At 42.4% G+C, this 23,254-nt stretch overlaps 2 protein-coding genes across 3 annotated transcripts in view; one reads left to right on the top strand and one right to left on the bottom strand.

The window, feature by feature from the left end:
- CMSS1 (cms1 ribosomal small subunit homolog) overlaps positions 1-23,254 on the top strand; it is a 477,754-nt gene that overhangs the window by 31,430 nt on the left and 423,070 nt on the right. The window lies entirely within an intron of this gene.
- The window catches only part of FILIP1L (filamin A interacting protein 1 like), a 347,454-nt gene that overhangs the window by 23,686 nt on the left and 300,514 nt on the right, over positions 1-23,254 (bottom strand). The window contains exon 5 of one of the 2 annotated variants that reach the window (XM_045286232.1): positions 449-3,224. In XM_045286232.1, the coding sequence (XP_045142167.1) occupies positions 449-3,224 (2,776 nt within the window). Of the gene's footprint in view, positions 1-101; positions 3,225-23,254 lie in introns of those variants that run through there. The other variant, XM_004716758.3, reaches the window with a different exon arrangement.

Genomic DNA, 23,254 nt, shown 5'->3' on the forward strand with positions numbered 1-23,254 from the left:
GTGTATGTGTGTGTTGATAGGATTAAGTGACATAAAAAATAAATTCTATGCATGCCAAAATGTAAAACTAAATGGCCCCAAGAAAATCCAGCAAGCAATGGTAAAAACGACAAATTATTTACTGTTTTATAATGTTAAAGTAGTTCACCAAGACAAGTTGCAGTCAAATTAATGTGCGTTATGGAAACAAAATACATAAAGATGTATTTATACAAGTGCAGACTAGACTACATATTTCCATACAGGTATGTAAATGAAAAGATATACAGTAAGTGCACACTTTATGTGACTATACAGGCAACAGTTAGTTTTAGATTCTCTTGGCGAGTTCATGCACAAACCTTCCCAAGATACAAGTTCAGTCAGTCTCTTGGGGGACTGAAGGGATGGTTATGAAAGGACATCAGTCTGGACTGAGTGCGAGTGGTCAGTTATATATATTACTTACTGTCATTTGTGATTGTCGAGGAAGAGGTGTGGCCGTTGGTGTAATAGTGATACTGCTGGTGACTTTACTGGTCAATTTGCTTAGTGCCCCATTAGTTAGGCCTGGAGTTCGGTTATCCTGCGGCAGGACTGAAGGGCTGGCCGGTCTCACGGGGTTGGCCACAGCTTGCACGTAAGGACTTCCTAAGTGAATGTGGATTTTATTATCCTCAGTAGTTATCACACTTGAACTGTTACTGTTTGAACGTTGGAACTGCCATGATGCCTGCCGGGAGTCTGGGGTGACTCTGAAAACTGCGTGCTTGGCACTGATTTCTATTGGCTCTGGGGAGCGCCCCTGCTCAGGAGAGCTAGCCGAACCAGTCACAGCCAAAACCTGAATAGGTGACATTGTCCTTTCTGGGGTTACAGAACCACAGGACTCCGGGGTCTGCGCTCTGGCAAAGGTTGCCGTGGTAATCGGGGGGATGCTCTGCTCTAAGGTGGCAAGGCCTTCTGCAGAGGTTTTGGGTCTCAGCGGTGTTATGGAGGCATTTTGGAGGATGGTTATCCGCTGCTTTGGAGTGCCACAATTCGGTATCACTGCTGTGCTGGTGTAGGAGTGCGGGCTCTCTGGAGTCGGGCTTGTGATTTCAAGAGTAGCCGTGTTTTGGACGTGGTCTGGAGTAACTTTAATGTGAAGCGGCTGCCCAGGCGTATGGCTCAGGACCAGATCTCCAGGCTGCACAAAGTTGCCATTGGGTTTAATTTGTATTTTGCCATTCTGAGGGTGGCTCTCCTTGGCCTTCATCCAGGGAATCCACAGCTTCCTGTTAACAGGACAGGGAGTTGATGAGTTGCATTTGAAGGACAGCACTGGTTCCTCATCGGTAGGATCCTCGTCCTGGTCCTCGCTCTCCTCGTACAACTGACCGTTAATGACTGCTCGTTCCAGAGGAATGAGACTCTTGTAATCAGGTGGTTCATTGTCTACTACTTCTGTCTGGACTTCTTTAGAAAACACTTGAGGGTCAGAGATTCTTCTTCCATTGAGATTAGGCCGGAGGGTCTTACTGTAATGTCGGTACCGCTCTAACTCTTTCGTGAGGTTTTCGATTTCTCGTCCTAAATCCCTGTTCCTGTTCTCTTGTTGATTGAGTTTTTTTTGCAGAATTGAGTGATCTCCCTGGAGGTGACATATGAGGTCTTTGGTTGCCATGCATTCGTGAATTTTCTCTTTCAGTACGTCCACTTCCCTGGAGAGGTGTCCTGACTTCATTTCTTCTTCTTGCAGCCTTTTGAAAAGCCATTGCTCGTGGCTGGACTCTGTCTTTTCTGCTAACTTGTACTTGGCAAGTTCTAGTTTAACGTGTTCCAGCTCTTCAGACAAAAATTGGGCTTTGTCTCGTTCGCTGGCGTACCTTCGTTCTAGGGTCTCGTACTCATCTTCTGTTTTCATGAGGTCATCCTCAATGGCCTTCATGGCCTTCAGCTTCAGTTTCAGTCTTTCTACTTCCTGAGAGAGCTCTTTAATCTTATTGTTTTCCTGGTGTAATATTGTGGGCTTCCCAGAATCTTGTTTGACCTTGTTTTTGAGGGAATCTCTCTCACTGGATTCCAGGGCCTGGAGCCTGTTGGTCAACATGCTAACTGTGGCCAGGAGGTCGTTTCCTTTCTCAGCCTCTGCCTGCAGCTTGTTTTTGAGGTCATCTCTCTCCTTGGTTACGCTGTATATCTTTTCTTCCACATCAGTTTTGGATTTGAGTGCCCGTTTAGTTTCCTCAATTAACTTCTGGGTAACCGTGGTCACTTTACTTTCCTCCACTTGAAGCTGAGACACAGTCACTTGCAACTTGTCTTCCGTTTGCTTGAGTTTCTCACTCATGGTCTTCCGTTCATCTACAAGCATCACAGTTAATGTTTTCAATTTGGTTAAATCCTCTTTGAGGGTGAATTCGGTCTTCTCCAGCCGACTTTCAATGGCTTCGAGCTCTCTGATCCTGACTTTCAAACCCTCCAGTTCTTGAAACAACTGCTTTGTGGTCGTCCTCTCTTTTTCTAAATTGCATTTCAGAGAGTAACATTCATCTTTGCTTTTGTTGAAAGCATCTTCTAATTTTTCCAGAGCCATAATCTTTTTGCTGAGTTTTTCAACCTCTTGTTTAAAGTCTTTACTCTGGGACGTTTCCTTCTCCAGCCTCTTATTGAGCTCTCGGCACTGCTCTTCCATCTTTATGAGCTCTTCGTCCTTCCCCTCCATTTCCAGCACGCGCTTCCGGAGCTCCTCCACTTCGGCCATGGGACCAGAGTTCCCATACTCCCCGGTGCTGATTTTCTCCTTGATGTCTTGCAGCTCTTCTTCCGCTTTTCGTAAAGACCTGTTGGTCTCTTCTAGCTCATCAATTTGCCGGCTGAGTGCTGCCAGCTTCTGTCTGAGCTGACGGTTTTGGCTGTCCTCGTTGGTGAGCTTCGCCATAATTGCTTCTTGTTTCTGGCGAAACTCTGAGGCCTGTGTTTGGAGCTCTTCCTCCCTTCTGGTGGCCTTCTGCGCTTCCTCCTGAGCTTTGGCTTCAGCAAAGGCTAGCTTAGCATGTGTTTGCTGTGCACTTGTGGTCAGCTCTTGGATTTTCTGTCTTTGAAGGGCGAGCTGTACGGTCTGCCTTTGTTGTTCGTCCACCACCATCAAAGCAAAAGATTTCAATTTGGTCAGCTCCGCCTTCAGGGCAGTGACCTTCTTTTCATTTTCCTGGTCCTTCTGTTCTTGGGATCCAGTTTCTTGGACAATCAGCTTCTTTAATCTGGGGGAGAGGGGACCGAAAACAGAGAGCATTCAATTTTGTGATTGGCACTTAAGTAACCTGTCAACTGTGATTAAACATTTAGTGATTTAGAAAGGGTATCTGTGTACACAGAAGATGGAAAGGAATTTTTGAATTTGATGGGGGAGGAAAATCTTGATAAACTGCTATCTCAACTTTTCACGTTTACAGTTGTTGGCTAGTAACCACTCAGTTCATCAGAAGCTGAAATAGAAGGTTAAGGGCAAGAATATTTGGGTCAAATTGCTTGTATAACAGGTAATTATTGGCAGCCTCGGCTAATGGCTATGAAATTGAGAAACAGTTGGGCCTGGCTTTAGAATAGGCCTATTCATACTAACTGTCTAAGATGAGCATTTATCCAACCTCTTGGGCTGCAACTTACTCATATGAAAAATGGGAACAATAATTGCATTTACCTTGGGGGGTACTTAAAAAAAATTAAGTGAGAATTTTGCCTAAGATCCTTCTCACAGTTCTCTGGCAAGCCTCAAGCATTTAATAAATGTTGGTCTTTTTTTTATTATTATTATTGGCATTTAAAAAAAAAATTTTTTTGGCATTCTTAATCAAGTGGTGTGCTTGAATTATTACAATATGTGGTACATTGATGTTTGATATTCAACTTCCTGATTCTTAGTTAAGATAAAAGTTTATTCACATGTCTTAGAAGAATGAATTGGGAATACACCACTAGTAGACTGCTCTGCCAAATTCAACTAGTATGACATTGTCTTAGGAGCCCCCTCTTTAATCCCCAGAGAGAATGGCAGGCACTGTAGGGGATTTGAGAGGCATCTGCAGGGTTGGAGTGCTCATAACTTGGGAGAAGCAAGGGCTCAGCGGGTCTGTTACCAGGATTACAGTGATTCCTTCTTAAATATGACTATAATAACATGCTCTCTTTCTTTTTCATTTTAAGTTTGTTGGCATAACGGGTGGGGGGGGGGCATTTTACATGCATTATAAACACTCCTTGCCACATACTTTTCCCCCACAAGTAAGATCAGACCTTCAAATTTGTGGCCCTCTTAATTACACTGGGAATGGACTGATTGTAGGGAATGGAATTACAGAATGGCATATTGTTATACAGAAGCTAAAATAGAATGGAATGCCCAAAGAATTGAACTGAAAGACTTGTCATGTAAGTAAAACAAACAGTTTCTACTATTTGCACTTTATCTTTTCTATGAAGATGAGTTAATCATCCAATTCATGTCTTTAATCTTTACCACCGACTGAATGGTCATTTTGAAAGTTGTATATTTAAGTTTCAGAGAACATTTCAAAAAGAAACTAACTTGGGACTGTCTTCTTGGAAATAAAAGAGTCCTTATATTTGAAATCCTCATATGTTCTGTTATATGATTACACTACATAAAAGGAACATACTTAAAGTAATTGTAAAAATAATTTTTGAAAATAAAGTAATTGTTTAATGAGAAAATTTCCAGTTTTGTGTGTGTGTGTGTGTGTGTGTGTGTGTGTGTGTGTGTGTGTGAGAGAGAGAGAGAGAGAATGGGGGGGGGCACTACTTTTGTTTTTTTCTGTTTTGAGAGCATGGCAGGAGGCTGGCCTTAAGGGCTACAGGCTGAGGTTCAGAGGGTGCTAGCGTGATAAGGAGTCCTAGTGGCCTAGTGGTCATGAGTTTGGGTGCTAACCCCAAGGGTAGCAATTTGAACCCACCAGCCTCTTCTTGGGAGAAAGATGGGGCTTTCTACTCCCGGCAAGAGTTAATCTTGGAAACTCACAGGGCAGATTCTACTCTGTCTTCTGGGATCACTATGGGTCAACATGGACTGGAAGGCAGTGAGTGAGGGATGGGGGTGATGATCTCATCCAGGATGGCAAGATTCTTGCTCAGGGCTCTGACTGTAAACAGCTCTTGAGAGTGGAGACAGGGCAGCTCCTTCCTGAGTGGGTGTGAGACTTCACAGCCATGTGGTAGGGTCCATGGATAAATTGCTTTCCCGGTGAAGTAGTTAGAAAAACTTTGGCTGAGTGCTTCTTCCTTCTACCTTAGCATTAGAGTCACATTGAATGGTTTTGACAACGTGTCAAGCATAATTTCAGGGAAATATTTTCCCCTCACTATGCCACAGTTCTATAGTTTCGAGACAGTTTCACAAACATTTTCAAGATGTCTTTTCAACTAACTCAACAATATGTGTGACTTCATTTTCATGAGAAGAGGGTATGCTGTTTCAGAATGTAAGGGAGGGAAGGCGGTTTTGCAATATAATGAAAAGGGCATTCTGATGGAATGGTGATTAGTGAATCTAGGCAGCACGGTAAGGGCTAAAGACGGTTTGAGATCTTTTTCAGTTGTTTCAATTATGTTCAATGCTTTCCGCAGTCTCAGTGCAAGCATGATGTGTCTTTTCTTGGCTTCAGCAAATAGGCTGGCATTCTCATCTGCTCTCAAGCCCCATCTTACAATATGGGTTTGAGTAGGCAAATGAAGCTGATAATTTGAGTACATTTGCTTCAGTATTTCTTTATTGCTTGTTTCTTAATAACCTGCCATTTCCCTGGACCTCTCCTATGAGCACAAGACAGTCAGCAGCCTCCGTCAGGTAGTCTTTCAAGGAGGGAAATAGGAGTCTTTACACACACACACACACACACACACACACACACACACTTCAACAAGTTTCAGAAAAATGGAATTTTTCCATGAACTTAATGGAGTCCTCTTGGATTAATTAGGAACATTATTTTCCTTAAAAACAAACAAACAAAAAAAACCCAACTTTTCCTTATGAAAATATGTCATCATGTCTATCTACCACTCTATATGAAGGCTGAATGTTAACTGTATTTTAATCACTTGAGGTCTGCAATCTCTCCTTCAGAACTCTTCAACCGGATGTTTTCAGAATTCCAAGGCTTGTGCAAGTTTAGAAAGGCGGTGAGGAGTATTCCTAACAAGGCCCTGGACTACCACCTTTTAAGCCAACCCTGAACATTTCTGTGAATAGTTACACTGAGTGAGAGAAAAAACCAAACCAACTCTACTCACTGCCTCAAGTCTATGCCCACTCAGAGCGACCCTGTCCCAACATGGCAGAAGAGTCCCTGTGAGCTTCCGAGACCTCTCCTCTCGACAGGAGTAGTGAGCCCCATCTTTCTCCCAAGGAGCAATTGGTGGCTTCCAATGGCTGGCCTTGCGTTTAAGCCACCCAATGGATAACCACTGCACCACACTTCACTGATTCACTTGGTTTTGCTCTCATATCAGTTCATATAAGGAGAGGTTTGGTTGATGCACTTTCTCAAATGAAACCTCACTAATTCCAATATTTTGGGAGAGTTTTGGAATTTCAGGCACAGGATTGTTAAGTGTACAATAAAAATGTACAAACTACTAGAGTCATTGTGTGAGATGGGGTTGGGTTGAGGCTCCCAAGCCTGATTTCTTTTAGTCAGTAGGATTGGGCTTGAGCTTAATCTCCTGTCTGTTAGTTTTCTTTGGATGTTGGGGAAGTGATTTTTAGGACTTTTGATTAGGACACATACAATCTTGGAAGCAGCACAGATAGGAACTCTCCATATCTGAAATTCTTCCCCTCAGAACTGCCTAGCAAAATTATTGCTCCTTTTTTATATGAATAGTTTCAGTTGACACTTTCTCCGGGGTCATTATCTAATCTATGGCAGGGTGTCTCAAGCTCAGCAGGTAATCCTTTGCTGTGGGCCATCTGTATATTGCAGAATGTTCTGCCTTGTCCCTTACCCATTAGGTGCCAGGAGTAACTCCCTTTCCCCAAACTTGACAACCAGCAATGTCTCCTGACACTGACGGATGTCTTCTGGTGGCAGAATTACCTGTGATGAGAATCACTGATCTGTGCATTGGGTATGTGCGGTTGTGAATGGATGCGTGTATTGGAACCTGCTAGTAACTTGGTATGTACCAGGGCTTCTCACAATGTAGTGTGCAGTTGCATCACCGGGGGATCCTGTTAAAATGCAGATTCTGATTCAGTAGTGGCTGCCCTCTTGACTGCCTGTGGGGTGGTGCTCATTAGGGGCCACAGAGTCGACTCTGACTCAGTGACCCACGTGTGACGGAACAGACGCCACCTGGTCTTGAGTCATCTTCACTGTAGTGTGGTTTTATCATTCACATAGCAAATCTTCTCTGAAAATTGGATTTTGGCAGGATATTAACTCAGCCAATTGTTGTATTGGTGTTTATTGATTTTGGCCAGATATGTAAACATAGACTACATTTCTGACGTACCTAGATGTGTTTTCTATTGTTTCTTTTTGTTTTAACAGAGGGCAGGGTGTGGCTAAACGGATCGGAATCTATCTGCAATATGACAGCTAAAATTCTCATCTCAAAAGAGCAGTAAATACATTTAACTTCACTTTGTGGTTTTCCTGAAACTGCCCACAATACAGGAGATATGTAATGGCTGCCATTCTTTGATAAGTGCCAATGCTGTGTTGTCAAGCACAGGTATTTGTACATCTATCAATTGTGATTCTAACTCTTTCTGGTTTATTTGCTCCATTTTAACACCATGAAAATTGAGGCACAGAAAGGTCTAAAAGGGGCAAAGCCTGAGCTGTTCCCCTACACAGATTACCTCTCCAACCAAGACCATCAACCATGCACAAGATTGGCTACATACAAGGTGCCTTGTTCAAAGAACACTCTCTGCATAGAGAAATTATCCACTTCAAGAAAAAGTCTCAGGCATCATTATATTTGCATTCGATCTGATAGTTTATAGTGGTCTTCAAATATTTGCTGAACCTCCTCAAGTAATTTTTAAAAGACAACCGTCATACATTTTGAAGTTGACATCTAGAGTCTTTTTGTTCAAACTTAAAATAGGTGTAAAATATATCTTTTTAATGTATATCTCATAACCTAGGAACCCTAGTGGTGTATGGTGGGTTACCTGTTGGGCTAACCAAAAGGTCGGTGGTTGAAACCCAACAGCAGCTCAGCGGGAGAAAAAGGAGGCTTTCTGCTCTCATAAAGATTTATATAAAGCTTCAGAACCCCAAAGGGGCAATTCTACTCTGTCCTAGATGGTTGCCAAAGGTCAGAATTGACTCAATGGCAGTGGGTTTGGTTTTTTTCATTTGGCCATATAACCTGATGGTCCTCACTGACCAAATCAGCCAAATTAGATATTCTTTCTGAAAAAAGCATGCCTTCATTTCTCAACTGAATCAAATGTGTAAGTACACATCCCATTGGAGCCATCTCACTTCTAAAAGCAATAAGTATGAAGCCCATGATAGGTAAATCCATAGAGATAGCGACTAGATGAATGGTTCCTAGGGTTATGGCAAGAGGAACAAACAAAACTAAACTAACTGCCTTGTAGTCAATACTGACTCATAGTGACCCAACTGCCCTTGTGAGTTCCTGAGACTGTAACTGTTTACAGGAGTAGCAAGCCCCGTTACTCTCCGAGATGCCGCTGATTTCAAACAGCCAACCTTTTAGAATTGCAGCCCAACTCGTAACCACTACACCACTAGCGCTCTGATGGCAGGGGAGCTTGGTGGGGGAAAAGGAAGTCATAATGGGTATGAAGAAAGTGTTCTAAAATTTATTACACAACTACTTTCAATGTATTTAAACCACTGAATTGTATGGTAGGTGAAGTACACATCCATAGAACTGTCAAAAATGAATGAATAAATAAATAAAGGCAGCAAGGCACAGGCTTCAGCTGAGCTCGTCCTAGATGACAGAGCATGGTGCTGCGCCATCCAGTGGTTCTTTCGGAAGTTGCTCCTAGGGGACTTTGCAGAGCAGGGCTTTTTATAATTGTCACCACCTCCCTGGCCGCCCCATCCTCCCCCACCCCCAATTTTATATTTGGTGGAAGTTTATACAGCCAGTTAGATTTTATTATTCACAGTGGCGAAAGCTTTGTTATTCACATAGCAAATGCTTACTAGAAATGGGATTTTGGCAGAATATTAACTCAGCCAGTTGTATTGGTGTTGATTGATTATGCCTTTACCTGTAAACATAGACTCCATTTCTGACCTGACTAGCTAAGTGTTTTGTTATTGTTTTTACCAAAGGCAGCGTGTGGCTAAAATTGATGGAAATCTACCTGTGATACTGGGAAAAAGTCTAAATATCTTTGACAATTTCCACAGATTCCCCAGTGACAATAGTTACATATATCACAGTGTATCAATATTTCTTGTTCAGTTTGTTCCCTTTCTAGTGCTCCTGTTATCTTCTCTTCTTTGCCTTTGAGTAATTGTTGACCTTTTGGTCTCATGAACTAGGGCTTTGAAGTAGGTACTAGTCTTACAGATAGTATCCCTTAGCTGTTCCACTCTACTGTTTTGCTAAAATGTGATCTCAGGGAATAGGTGTAGTTCTAGGTATAAAGTGACCCAGGAAGGCCTCTGTTCTTTATTGTTTCTATTGGTCTGGAGTTTTTAAAGAAGAATTTGAGTTTTCCATATTTCTCTCTCATTCTCTCTGTGCCCAACTACTGTGCCTCTGGTCAGAATGGTCAGTGGTGGTAGCTGGCCATCTTCTGGTCTCAGGGTAGGTGAGAGTATGTCGTGCAGACATGTTCCTTCTCTGAGCTTTGGGTTACTTTTGTACTGTTTTGCTCCTGGTGAACAGAGAGCTCTAGTTAGTCTTCAGTAGCCAAGCTTTCAGGACCCCAGACAGGTAGTTGTCCCTTATCTGGTGCCCCAGAGAGGTCTCCATCCCAGGACATTGCATCGTAGTGAGATTTTGCCAACTAAGAAGGTCATTTTGAAAGGATTGTTGAAAAAGGAGAATTCATATAAGACAAACACTTTTACTAGCAGACCTGTTTTGAAGAAAATGTATATGTGAGAACTGAGCATGTGGAATGGGATTCCCTTAAAGCTCTCCATTCTCGGGTGACCTTGGAACACCTTTGTGTGTCCTCAGGGGCACATGCACCCCACTTCCCAAACTGCTCTCTTGCAATACTCACATTCAAGTTCAAGTACTGACACCACAGGACTATAAGAAACATTCATTGAATCCTATCCAATAAAAACAGGTTGTGGAAGCTGGTTTTATGGACACAAATGTGAGGTAGTTAAATCCAAACTGGCTTAAAGTAGTAGCTTATAGCTTTTCGTTGAGTTACTATAATTGGTCCAAAACTGCTATCATCATAATAGTTTATCACCATTATTATGTGTGATACCAGTTCCTTGTGTGTTTGTGTGTGTGTGTGTGTGCACGCGCGCACGTTTTCTGTTTCCTTCAGAAATATCACATCTCTTATCTTGAGTGTTCTTTGGTACTAATAATAATGCTAGAGTTCTTTTTAGTTTTTATTTACACACAACTATGTCAGCACACATGTGTTACTGTAGTTTATCACCCTCTGTGTGACACTAATTAGTGTTAGTAATACACATCATATAATATACATATGAAACAGATGGTGCTTCTGAATGCTACTGTGCCATGACAATTTATATGCAACTCTCACCACTTTTGATTTTATCTTTGTTTTGCGCATCACCATCAGCCCTACTAAAACACAAGAACCCATGTTTGATTGTCTGATTCATTTGTGACTCCTACAGTGTCTACTGCAAAGCTCTTATTACACTGGAGGGTTACCAAGTGAATGCTGACTGAATGCATGAAAGGAGGGCTACCAAGTGAATGCTGACTGAATGAATGAAAAGATGAACAAATAGGCCTTTCTGTGAAAATACTATAGCCTTGCCCTAAGTGGTCTGACTCATATTCCTAAGAAGAGAACGCTGGTATTTTACCACAGACCTGTTTTTTAGGCTTTGAAGGAAATGCACTGTTGGTGGTTTCTAATCAGTGTGTAATTATATATGTCGTAGCTGCAGAACCTCTAGACACAATCCTAACTATGGGAATAGCTCCTTCTCTTCCTTCTCCAAGCCCTGCGTTAGAACCGTAGAAGCATGCTCTCTTGAGAAGAACTGGTAGGCAGCAAATGTCCATGTCCCAGCCCCTCACCCTCAAGAGTGACATTTTTATTTTTAATTGAGTCCACTGTTCCAGTTGGACTAATGTTTCTTGTATTACACAAGGAACATTATATCAACAGCAAATGCAGTACACCAGTGATGCTTCCACTTTTTCAGATTCTTATGACAATTGGCCTGTATCAACTTTGGGTGATTATCTAGCCATTAGTGACCTTATTTTCTCGAAGGTTCAGATCAAACTATAATTAGGGAATACCTTCATAAGGTATTTAGCTTCTTAGCACTCATTTTAAGGTGGCCAATAACTGAATTTGCTGTGTGGATTTGCTGTGTGTACAGTCACCACCCCCTTTTGCTTTGAACAAAGGACTGTAATTAGTGCTAGGGCCTTGACTGCAAAGATGAACAGAGAGGGTTCCTGTTCTTCAGAGAGTTTGTAGGCTGCTGGGAAAGAATGAGTCGATCTAGTACAATTCCGTAAAGGCTCCTGAGCAGTGGTTCTCAAACTTTTTGGTCTCCCAACTCATTTGAATTCTTAACAATTCTTGAGGACCCTAAAGTGCTATGATTGTGTGGACTACGTCAACATTTACTGAATTAGATATTAATGCTAAGATTCTTTTGAAGCATTTATTTTATAAACATAACAAACTCATTGTACATTAAATAACATTTTTATGGAAAACAACTTAAAAATTATTGAGGAATTCCATTGCTTGATGCTTCTGCAAACTCTTTAAATGTCTGGCTTTTTAAAAGATCTCCCACATATCCCATTGGCTGTCAGAGCAATAACATCCATGTAACGTAGCCTCTGGAAAAGTTCTTGTGCACTTGTGGGACGAGATTAGAAAAGGCAAGTAACATCTTAGTTTAAGAATAGCATGACCTCACAGACCCCTTGGAAGGTGCCTGCCCTTGGAGAAAAATTGCTCTAAAGCTTAGATAGTTGAAGTACAGTACAAAATGGCAAATGGGCCTTTCTGAGGAAAAGCCTCAGGTTTGGGCTGTCCCTCTGTAGTCTGTACTGCTGAGTCAGCCTGCTGCTTCATCCTGATGACATCGCTGTCGTCACTGATTCAATGTTTCTATCCTCAGTAAACCAGTTGTTCACTGGTCCCCAATTTGGATTCTACTCAATGGCAACTAGTTTCGTTTTCTTGGTTGGTTTGCTACATAAATTCCCAAGGTTGTTTATCCTACTACTGACTTTTGAGGGGTGGGGGTGGGGGAGTGGGAAATCCCCTGGCAATTAAAATATTTGTACCATATTTTATAATCCAGGATTACGTTTAGGTATCTGCTTTTGTAGTCTTCCAGGATTGTTCCGGGGGAGGGGGGAGGGGGGAGGCGGGTGATGTCTAATGTTGTGGGAAATATTCTTTGGGGCTAGCTTCCACCCCTTCTTGATTTAACAGGCGTTACTGACTGATTTTGCATCTATCTACAACTCATGGCAAGACTGTGATAGTCTGATAGTAATTAAATCTCACTAGCATTTCTTCTCTAAGATGTAGTTCTCATTATTGGATTCTATTGATAGCAACTGTGCCCATGATTTAATAACCACAGGGTTATAGCACTTTGCAGAATAATTATATGAAGTTTAATGAAAAGCTTCCTTAGGTTGAGATAAGTTTTTAGCATTTGGGACTATACTTTGTTTCTTTGCTCTATTCCCGTATTTTCAATGAGAATTTTCACTGGTTAGTGTGCTTTTTAGGAGCACCCATAACAATAGCTATGACCAATCGCTTTTATTTTCTTTATTCTAGGTGTGCTGCTTCCTTTTGTTTCCCTCACAATCTTTCTTTCGTTCTTCTTTTTCTTTAAATCACAGCTACAGCATACTTTAATGGTAATGTAATGTTCAACTCGTTTAACGTGGACAGCAAGATCCAGAAGAACAGCAACCCTTTTTCTGGCATTTGCCAGTTGGGTGTGAGTGTATGTCTGTGTCTACTTTATGTCCTTGTTACTGAAGATCCTGTCATCATCACGATCATTGAAAGACACCATAAGTGGGTCCATGTCCGTTAAGCTAGGTTACTCTCTTCCTCCATTCTGAAAACAAGATTTAGGCCATGGCCAGTGCAGGGTGCTTTAGGTTAATAATGTCAGGAGCAAAGAGTGAAAAATGGGGCACTGTGATTCAGGGCTCTTCAGCATCTAAACCTTCTTGTTTGGCTCCCCTGGGGTCAAGGAGTGAAATAATTAGATGCAAATCATCAAATGACCTATAATTAGAAGGTGCATGGCAACTTTTTAACAGAGAGGCAAAATTTTGAGCAAAGTTTTAAGAAAGCATCAAGTTGAACTGAGAGAATGGGCTTGGCAAATCTCACTTAAATAAAAAAAAATTAAGGGCAGAGAAAAGTGCAAAGGAATTGACTGGGACAAATATGGGCTTCCTTATACCCAAGCAAAACAAAAACTGCTGAACCAGCGAGGTTCGAAGACCGTGAGAGGCCAGTCTGAGAGACCATGAACAGAGAGCTGGGAGAGTCGGCAGCTTCAAGGACAATCTTTTATCTGGAGACCTAGAGAAGCGCTGTGGAGTCTGGACTATGAAAGACCCTGTGGGAGACTTGCAGAAGTACTCAGCCTGGGCATGGGAGAGGCCATGGGACTTGACTGGGCCGTGACAGTGAGGGCAGGATAATTCCTAGGTACCCACAGAGCCTCAGTTTAGTGGCTTGGCCACAGGTACCTCACGGTTTCATGACCACTCTCTCTAGTCTTTGCTCTGTGTTTCAGAATATGTTCATTGTATTCCTAACACATGGTCTGTGACCTGTTAATCATAAATCCGTACTCTGATTTATGTTCTCTATTTTGACGGTTTGCCTCAAACCACTGCCCCAGCAAGTCCCCAGCAGCTGAGAGAAGTGCGCGAGGGGAGGGCTGACTGGCAGGGAGGGCCCACATCTGCATGCACCTGTACTAAAATGTCCATGGGAAGGAAGGTTGGGGTGGCGGGGAGCAGTTGTGAGAGGTTGACTCTAGAGCTCTCTTACCCATGGCGAGTCACTCAAGCAGTGTAACCTAAAAATCCCACTTTAATTTATGGAAGGACGATCATATTAAAGCCTTCTTTCTTCATAGATGGTCATTCTGGATTGAAATAAAATAATCCATACTGAGCACCCCTCCAAACCAAGAAACCGAATTCACTGCAATTGACCTGATTCTGACTCATAGTTACTCATAGAACTGCCCCTGTGTTTTTTTAACTCTACGAGAGTCGAAAGCCTCATCCTTCTCCCTAAGCACACCTGGCACACAATAAATAACAGTTATTATTACAAGTCTTTAAATGGTACAAATGCTTCACAGGGTCAGCCGCCAACTGCAAGGGTACAGGTTCAAGTCTTACCCAGGTGTGCCTCAGAAGAAAGGCTTAGTGATTTACTACTTCTAGTCAGCCGCCATGAAAAACCTTGTGGGACAGAGTTCTACTCTGATATACAGGGCTCATCATGAGTTTGAGTCCACACCACAATTGGTTTTGGACCATAGAAACGGAAAACACCAGTGGCAAGGCAACACAGAACACGTTGGCCACACGGGCCAGCTGGAGTGGCTAGTGAAAGCCCACTAGGACACAAGATGTGACTGTGTAACCCACTGATTGCCACCTGCCTTCAAGCCATTCAGATATTTTCCAGCCACGTGCATCAAGATTATCATTTTAGGGCAGGGTTTCTCAGTCTCAGCACTATTGATTGGCTTGTTAGTCTGAATCTTTCTCTGTTCTGTGCATTTTAAGATGATTAGAATCCTCCCTGGCCTCCACTTACTGAAGACCAGTAGTATCCCAGTACCTTCAACTCACTTTTGACAACCAAAAACTCTCCTGAGACATTGGCAAATGCCCCCTGAGGGGTGGTACACCCCTGTGTGCTTCCCAGACTGTTAACTGTTGAAGCTTAGTTTTGCGCCCGTGAAGCTGCTGTCGTTTACGTGGTAGCCCAAGTGGTAACCACCACACCACCAGGGCTCCCTAAAATGGTGGTAGGACATAGTTAATGTTTGGGAACACAACGTTAGACTCTGTGTGCTAGTTGTCTGCCACTCCTTTGTACCTGGGACTAGCCATTGGTTTTCATTTCTCTTTTTTCCACAGATGTGCTCTTCTCCCTCCCTGGAAGAGGACAAGGCTTTGAATGTGCAGTAGCCAATGAGACGCCAGACTAACACAATGGATGTTAATAGCTGCCCTGCCCACATCTCTGCTCATCTTCCCCCTGCTCTCCATTTCTTGGGTGTGAATATTCCCTTTCTCTGCTGGGATCAGACACTCACAGACTTGTCTGGTGGGGGACCTAGAGGCCGGCGGGGTGGGCTGACTGAGTTGCCACAGGCCTGGAGAGACCAACCTTTTTCTACATTCAAAATTGGGTAGAAGATGGTTGGAAATATTTGGTGACGGTTGTGAAGCTGTTCAGAAGAAATTGCTCAGGAAATACAGAAGATTGTATTTGTCCAAGAGATTTGTCACTTGAGATTTCCATCTATTGTGCAACTATACAAACTTCATTTGGCTGACTCGACTTTTTATCAAACCTAAATTTCAGTTCTGAACATATCACAGGATTCCTAAGCTTGAAATACTGAAATATTTTTATGTTGATAAATAAATCCTTCAATGTTTCAAAAATATGTATTAAGAGAGATGCTGCAAAGGGTGCTTTTCACACCCCATCCTGCATCTGCCCACTTGCTTCCTCCCCCACCTGGAACCACTGACACTAGATTTTTATGTTCACTTTTATATGCACTTATGTAGTTTCTTTATGAATAAACGGGAAAATATAATCATAGATTCTTACTCTCCCGTTTTTTTAAACAAAAAGTAGTTTACTGGCAACACTTGCTTTTTTGCAGTTAACCATATCTCAGATCATTCCATGCGATCAGGTTCTTGGGTAGGAACAGGAAAGGGGTATAAAGATCTACATTGGCTGCTAAATGAATACATACTACCTCATAAAAAAAAAAGACAATTTATAGGGGTTTACATTTGTTGTTGTTAATACTATGGTGAGGTGTGGGAGTCATACACTTTTCTTGTTTGTAACTTTTAGTATTATGATACATTTGGATAGTAAAGTTATCTGATTGACATAGATGGCACTATGGTTGTTGTGTCTCCTCTTTATAATGTCTTGTTGTAGCATATGCATTTGTTTTCATAGTTAATAACTCAGGCAGCTAAAATACAAGGCTACTGTTATGGTAGCCCGGGAACTAGAATGCAGATGCTCAGTCCCAACTGCTGTCCATGCCAGGCCTGGCTCAGAGTGGGAGAAACAAGCGAACTGTGGAACTGACTACTTTGTGCCACATGATATTATTTAAATCCTTGTAACTAGTTTATGAGGTAAGTTGGGAGTGTTCCCATTTTACAGGTGGGGGAGGGAGAACCTAGATTTTGCAGAGGGGCTCAGTACTTTTCCATACAGCACAAAGAGACAAAACTAAAATTCAGGGCATATCTGACTCAGGTCTGCAAACAGGTTGAGTGCTCTACTCCTAACCCAAAGGTCTGTCGTTTCAACCCCTCAGTGGCTTTGAAGGTGAAACAACCAAGGATACTTGCTCCCATAAAGATTACAGTTTAAGAAACAACACTCTGGGGCCATTCTACTGAGTTCTGCAGGGCTGCTATGAATCAGAATTGACTCACCCACATCTAACTGCAAAGCCTGATTTTGTTCCATTTCATCAGGCTCCAAGTTAGAAAGCCCACACAGGAGGGTGGACCTCAGGAGAGTTATTGTTGTTGACACACACACACCTCAGAAGAGTTATTGTTCACACACACACACACACACACACACACACACACACACACACACACACACCATCCCTGCTCACTTTATCTAGTGCCACCTGGATACTGTTTTTTACTTCTTATCTATTGGCTGTCTCTTTACGAGAATGCAAACTTATGCAGGTTGGGATATGTGTGTGTGTGTGTGTGTGTGTTATTCAACTGTTGGTCCTATTGCATTCACTGCAGTTGTTTCCAACTCAGTACTTCCTACTTAATAGTAGTCAAGCAGGATTTGGTAAGTATTTGAAGAAGTACTTCTCACTAAAACCAAACCAAATCATCGAGTTGATGCTGACTCATAGCAACCCTATAGGCCAGGGTAGAACTGTCCATGTGCATTTCAGACAGTAACTTTGTGAAAGCCCTGTCTTTCCTTTGAGAGGTGGCTGTTGGTTTAGCACCACTGACCTTAAGAGCCCAGCTCAGAACCACTTAGCCACCAGAGCTCTTTCCTTGAAAAAGTACTTATTCTGCATTTAAACCATGGCCCATGGTAGGGGATGTGTGTAACTGTAAGCAATAGGGACAGAGGAGTCCTTCCTCTCTGTGGTCTGTGAATGATAGTATTGCTGTTTGTTGAGCAATTATTACATCCCAGGTATCATGCTAGGCATGTCATTCTAAAGAATAGTCACATGAGCAAGGAATCATTGTGCTCATTTAACACATAAGCAATTGAGGCTAAGAATTTACCAAAGGTCTCAGAATACCAATACAGTTTTGACTCCAAATTCTGTTGTCATCACTCTGACACTCATATGTTTCTCCTGTCCCAGATACCTTATGCACTACCTTCTCCTGTGAGTATGTGCTGTAATAGTCTGCCTACCAAGGGCATAGTCACCACCACCAGCAATCTACTGTTACAGTATTTTCTGTGGGTTCATAGCTACTTGAGCCTTGATCATGAGACATTAGCAAATAGTCTCTAAATGCAGTAATATAGCAAGTTTGGTCATTTGGCATAAATTCATAATTATTTTTGGATGGTTTAAGAATTGTGGCTTTGCCAGTAATAACATCTCATGTTCCCCAGAGGAGGTGAATTTGTCATAAATGCCATTTCCGCAGAACATTTCAAGGAACTTAAAGTTCTCGGAAAATATTTTTAACAGGCAGCCTTTTCTCAGAGAGACTTCAAGGGCATAAAATGATATATTCGTATGTGCATGTGTGTTTTAGCTCATTAAGTATATTTTATATGTGCATTTTATTGATCAGAGTCTGTTTCTGTTTACATGTTTCTTTTGTGGCTTGAGGGAAGCAGAAATGGACTCGTCAGGAAAATACTGATATAGCTGCAAAATGTATTAGTTTAATCCCCATTAATCCCTTTTCTCTCTCCCTAGATCCCAAGTTATTTGGATTCATATATTACAAATAATTGTTTTGGAGGGTTAGTATGACTCGGCTGCCTTTTTTTTCTTTCCTTAAAAAAAATTATAAAGAGCTTATCCTTTTTTAGACTATCTTGAGCCAAAAAGGAAATAAAACAGTTTAAGCCCCCGTTCCTGTAACCCTATTCAAAACAGTTTTCCTCTTGTATTTGGTTTTCGTACATTAGCTCACTGGCGATCATTTGTCAGATGGAGCACTGGATGCCAAGGCAGGACCAGTCATGTGCTGGAGTGGATGAGTTCACTGGCTTGTCACCTCCCTGTAGCCTGGCTGCCTACACAGAGGCAGCGGCTAACCGGGTATGCTTGGGAAAGCAAATGTTTCCCAACTTGTTAGTGGGAAACTCGAACTTCAAAAATTGGAAAACCACTACAACACAGGCTTATCCATGACTGTAGCTGCTGAAGTCAGATGGTGTGCCGTGGGAAACAGGCTAGATAGGAGACCAAAGGGTGTCAAATGTGGAACATTTTGATCCTTAGAGGACCTTCCCACCCTCTGCCCCCCAATTTCTGTTACCTGAGTAAATCAGTAGACAAGGAAATTAAGGAATAGGGAAATTCAGATGACCACATCCGCGAGAGGGTGGCATTCTGCTGCGTGAACAGATCAGTGGGCACCCCATATATGTAAAACTTAATTATCAACAGGTTGGAAAGCATTACCCTAGAATTTTTCTTGTCTGCTGCATGTCCTCTTGGATGCAGCGTAAAAGCTCACAGTGGTTTGGTCATCTTAACCTTGTTTAAATTTCCCTTGACTGACAGTCTACAGAGCGTTTGGGTTATATTTTCCTTTTCTGTCATCTCTGAGCATTGGGAAGACAATGCATGAACGTGGAACTTGACCCAATTTCCTCTTCTCTAAGTTAGGATCGTTTACGATGCAATCGTGCGTGCTTAAGGGAACTTTACAGCTTCCACCAAAACAAAACTCAACTGCCAGAGTTCATTCCGACTCATTGCCACCCTAGGTTAGAACTGCCCCTGTGAGTTTCCAAGAATGAGAAACTCTTTATGGGAGTAGAAAGCCTCCTTCATCTCCTGAGCAGCAGTTGATGATTTTGGTCTGCTGACCTTGCTGTTAGCAGCTCAACGCATAGCCGCTCTGCCACCAGGGTGACCTAAGCTCCTACAGCGGGGAGCATTTACATCCTGACGGAGTGGTCATGGTGAGAGCAAGGACTTTGAACCTACTCTCTTGGTCCTGGGGTTATTGCTGGCGCTGTCCCTAAGCAAGGGCTTTACCCATTTCATTATTTTTTACCTCTTGGAGAATAGTTTAGTTTATCGAAAAGCTAAAGAAAGTGCTATAGTTTACTTCATGAATGTGCTACTTGTGCTGCCATCCATTTTTCTGCTGCCTCTATCTTAACTTTGTGATGTGAATTTTAAGAGAAGACAAGCTATTTTGTTTTTTTTTTCCAACTGGAAAAAGTGTTTTTGAAAAGGCCCTTTTTAAAGCACATTTCAAGTGTACCCATTTTACAGCTAAACAGAAAGATAAAAGCAAAACCCTGATGCTCGAACGAATGCAAAGCCACATGCCGGAAAAGCTGGACCAAATGCAGCTCCTGACTTACTCTGTGACTCTGTTGCCTGTCGCCTCAGTGACAAACAACACAGTGATCAATGAACAATACAATTTAACCAGTGGAGTTGATAAAGCCTCCTCCAATCTGCAAATGCCAGACCCACAAAAAAATGATGCCCCCCCAGGCTAACCTTCGAATAGACGCCTTTCTTCCCTAGTGCCCATATGATGTTGTGTACAAATTCACATGTCAAACAATGCATTTTGTTTTTCCCACCAGAAGAGGTTTTATGACTGTCAAGGCTCTGGTTCAAAGCTATATGGAAAACTTTAATTGGAAATTTATGAGGTTCAGGTTTATTTTTGGTTAATATGTCAAGTACTTTCCCTTGAAGTCTATAAATGTTCTGTAAAGGTAAAGAAGTAAATTTTGTTTCATGTTCTGACACTATGTGATGAAAACTTTACACCCAGGAAGGAAACAGTATTTTCAAGAAGGAACTTAAGGTGTAAGGAGACTGTTAGTTTTCCAAAGAATCTTTATTGCTTGTCTGGTCTACATCATTTAGTCCACGTTGTAAACCTTGTCTTCCAGGTTGATTTTTCACTGTTACTTGTGTGCCTCTGGGGTGTGGTAAGACTTACAACGTGAAGCAGGGTAACGCCAGGCCAAGAAACCTTCCGTCTCTGGCCTTTTGTCTTTAGCAGTCACTTTATTTCAGGCGATTTATTTCTTATTCCCCCTCCAGGTAACTGAGAAAGTTATCTTTAGGAAAGTTCATGGGGATTTCTGACAGGAGGGATCCCTTCAACTGTGGAGTCAGGATTATGCATAACCTATACTTCCAGCGTAACAAGGAGCCCTGGTGATGTCGTGAGTTATATGTTGAGCAACTAGCCACAAGGTTAGCAGTTTGAACCCACTAGCCACTGTATGGGAGAAAGAAGTGGCTTTCCACTCCCTTGAAGATTTACTGGCACAGAAACCCCCAGGGGCAGTTTTACTCTGTAAGATCAATGTGAGCCAATGATCGACACAATGGCACAGAGTGGTTGTTTTTTGCTTAAGTTTGGTCACTAGGTAGCAATTTCTCCAAGTTTAATCTTTTATTTTCACTCCCAAGTAATACACCTTTCTGTGGCGCCCTATGAAGTCCAGTTCCTGTCTTGACCATGGCTGGTCTTGAATCTGTGTAATCCTAGCGGTTTCCCTTGTTGAGCCCCCACAGCCCTTACACCGGTTTCATGACGCAAATGCCCTATATTTTCTGCCTCTTGCTTTTTTTTTTTTGTATATTAGTTTTGAAGGAGCCCTGGTGCACAGTGGGTTAAGTGTTGGGCTGCTGGCCAAAAGGTTGGCAGTTCAAGCCCACCAGTTGCTCTGTAGGAGAAAGATGAGGCAGTCTACGTTCATGATTATTTACAGCCGCAGAAACCCCCTGGAACAGTTCTTTCTACTCAGAATCGACTGAAAACAGTTAGTTGTTTATTTAGTTTTGCTCTAGCTGTATGCCTTTGAAGGATCAATACCTCTGTATCCCTCACATGGGCTTGGATTTAGTATGTTCTTGATTGGGAAGTGAGAACCATTTATTAGACAATTATAGCCCCCTCTTAGTCTGATTAGTGTCTGAAGTTCTCAGAACTTCATGTTTTTCAAGGAGAAGGACATAGAAAACCACTCACTGGGCCGGATAATTTAACTCGGTCTGTGATTCATTGCTCAGTTTAATGAATTGTATGTGATATTCTATGTAAGAATGATGTTATGGGGCATACTTTTGGTGGAGACAAGCAGAATGCCAAATCACTTGAAGAAGTTGTTCTGACCCTTATATGCAAAGTCTCCATTTGTCCCAGAGTCAAGTCCAACTCACATCCACCCTACATAACAGAGTAAACTGCCCTGTAGGATTTCCAATTCTGTAAGCTTTTTGGAAGAAGACTGCTGCAACATCCTTCTGTGTATCAGCTTGTAAGTTTGAACTGCCAACCTATCGAGAATAGCTGAATGATTTAGCTGCTGTGCCACCATGGCTCCTTACAGAAGTCATAACCAAACCAAACAATAGTGCCATCGAGTCCATTCCAACTCACAGTGACCCTAGAGGACAGGCTAGAACTGGCCCTGTGGGTTTCCGAGGCTGTGACTGTTGAAGGGAGCAGAAAGCCTCGTCTGTCTCTTGCGGAATAGCTGGTGGTTAAAGAGTAATTAACGTTCCTTTCTGTAGTACAGGATTTATCTTCAAATCACGGAGTGATTCCACTACCTTCTGTAATGTCCCGGGAACAGACAATCCAGGCGGGGATAAGGGACTTGCAAGCATCTCACCGAATGGCCTGTGGTCTCCAGCGATGATCCAGAAACTTTCTCATATTCTCCCAGGCTTGGAGGCCAAGCAGCTCCTTCCTGTTCTTCAGCTGCATCAGCAGCTGACACACCAGTCTTGTCAGCTCAAATGGGATGAATGTTTTACATTCCTCTTAGGATCTCTGCTCAGAGATTTGTTTTTGTGTGATTAACTTTAAAAAAGCATTTTAGAGAAAGGAAAAAAAAAACAACCCCAAACTTCTGTTCCATGGTGGGCCATGAGGCATGAAAAATTTGCTTAGGGCAGAGCTACCCAATTTGGGGGGCTGACCCTCATCTTTGGGGCTGCTCTTGGTACGAGATTTGTTGGAGCTCTCAGGTTCAACTGCTACACAACCCAAAGCAAACCCACTGTCGGCGGGTCATTCCAGGCTCAGAGCAACCTTATAGGACAGAGTAGAGCTGCTTCCAGGGTTTCCAAGGCTGTCAATCTTTACGTCTTTGTCCTGGTGGGTTCTAACCGCCGAGCATTTTGGTTGCTCAACCCTCTGCTCCACCAGGACCCCTTTTAAGTGCTACGATTATGCTCATCTTTAATCTGTGCTTAACTACGGACTTCTTTTCCCACAATCCTCCATTTTCTGTAGCTGATTTCTCTCTATAATGATGACTTGTAGCTTGTTCTTTTTTATATAGCTTCTGCCCTCCTTGATCAGTTTCCTGTGGGACTAGTGCCCACTCTGTAGTTCTTAGCTAATAGTGCTACTTAGAAATGGATGTGGTCGTTTGCCTTTTCTCGCTTTGTGGAAGCCAGACCTGTGTAAGGCTCACCCAGTGAGCCTGGAAGAAAGAGTAGAGCTCGGACTTAGCAACCTTTACTCCTGCTCGTTAGTCTCACCATGGAGTCACACCATTTGTTCAGCAGGCTTGGAAGTGGGCCATCCGGTATTCTGATGTAACTTTAAA

Source organism: Echinops telfairi, unplaced genomic scaffold (assembly GCF_000313985.2).
Source record: "Echinops telfairi isolate 266 unplaced genomic scaffold, ASM31398v2 ScPeMD7_6;HRSCAF=24_1, whole genome shotgun sequence".
NCBI classification, from domain to species: Eukaryota; Metazoa; Chordata; class Mammalia; order Afrosoricida; family Tenrecidae; genus Echinops; species Echinops telfairi.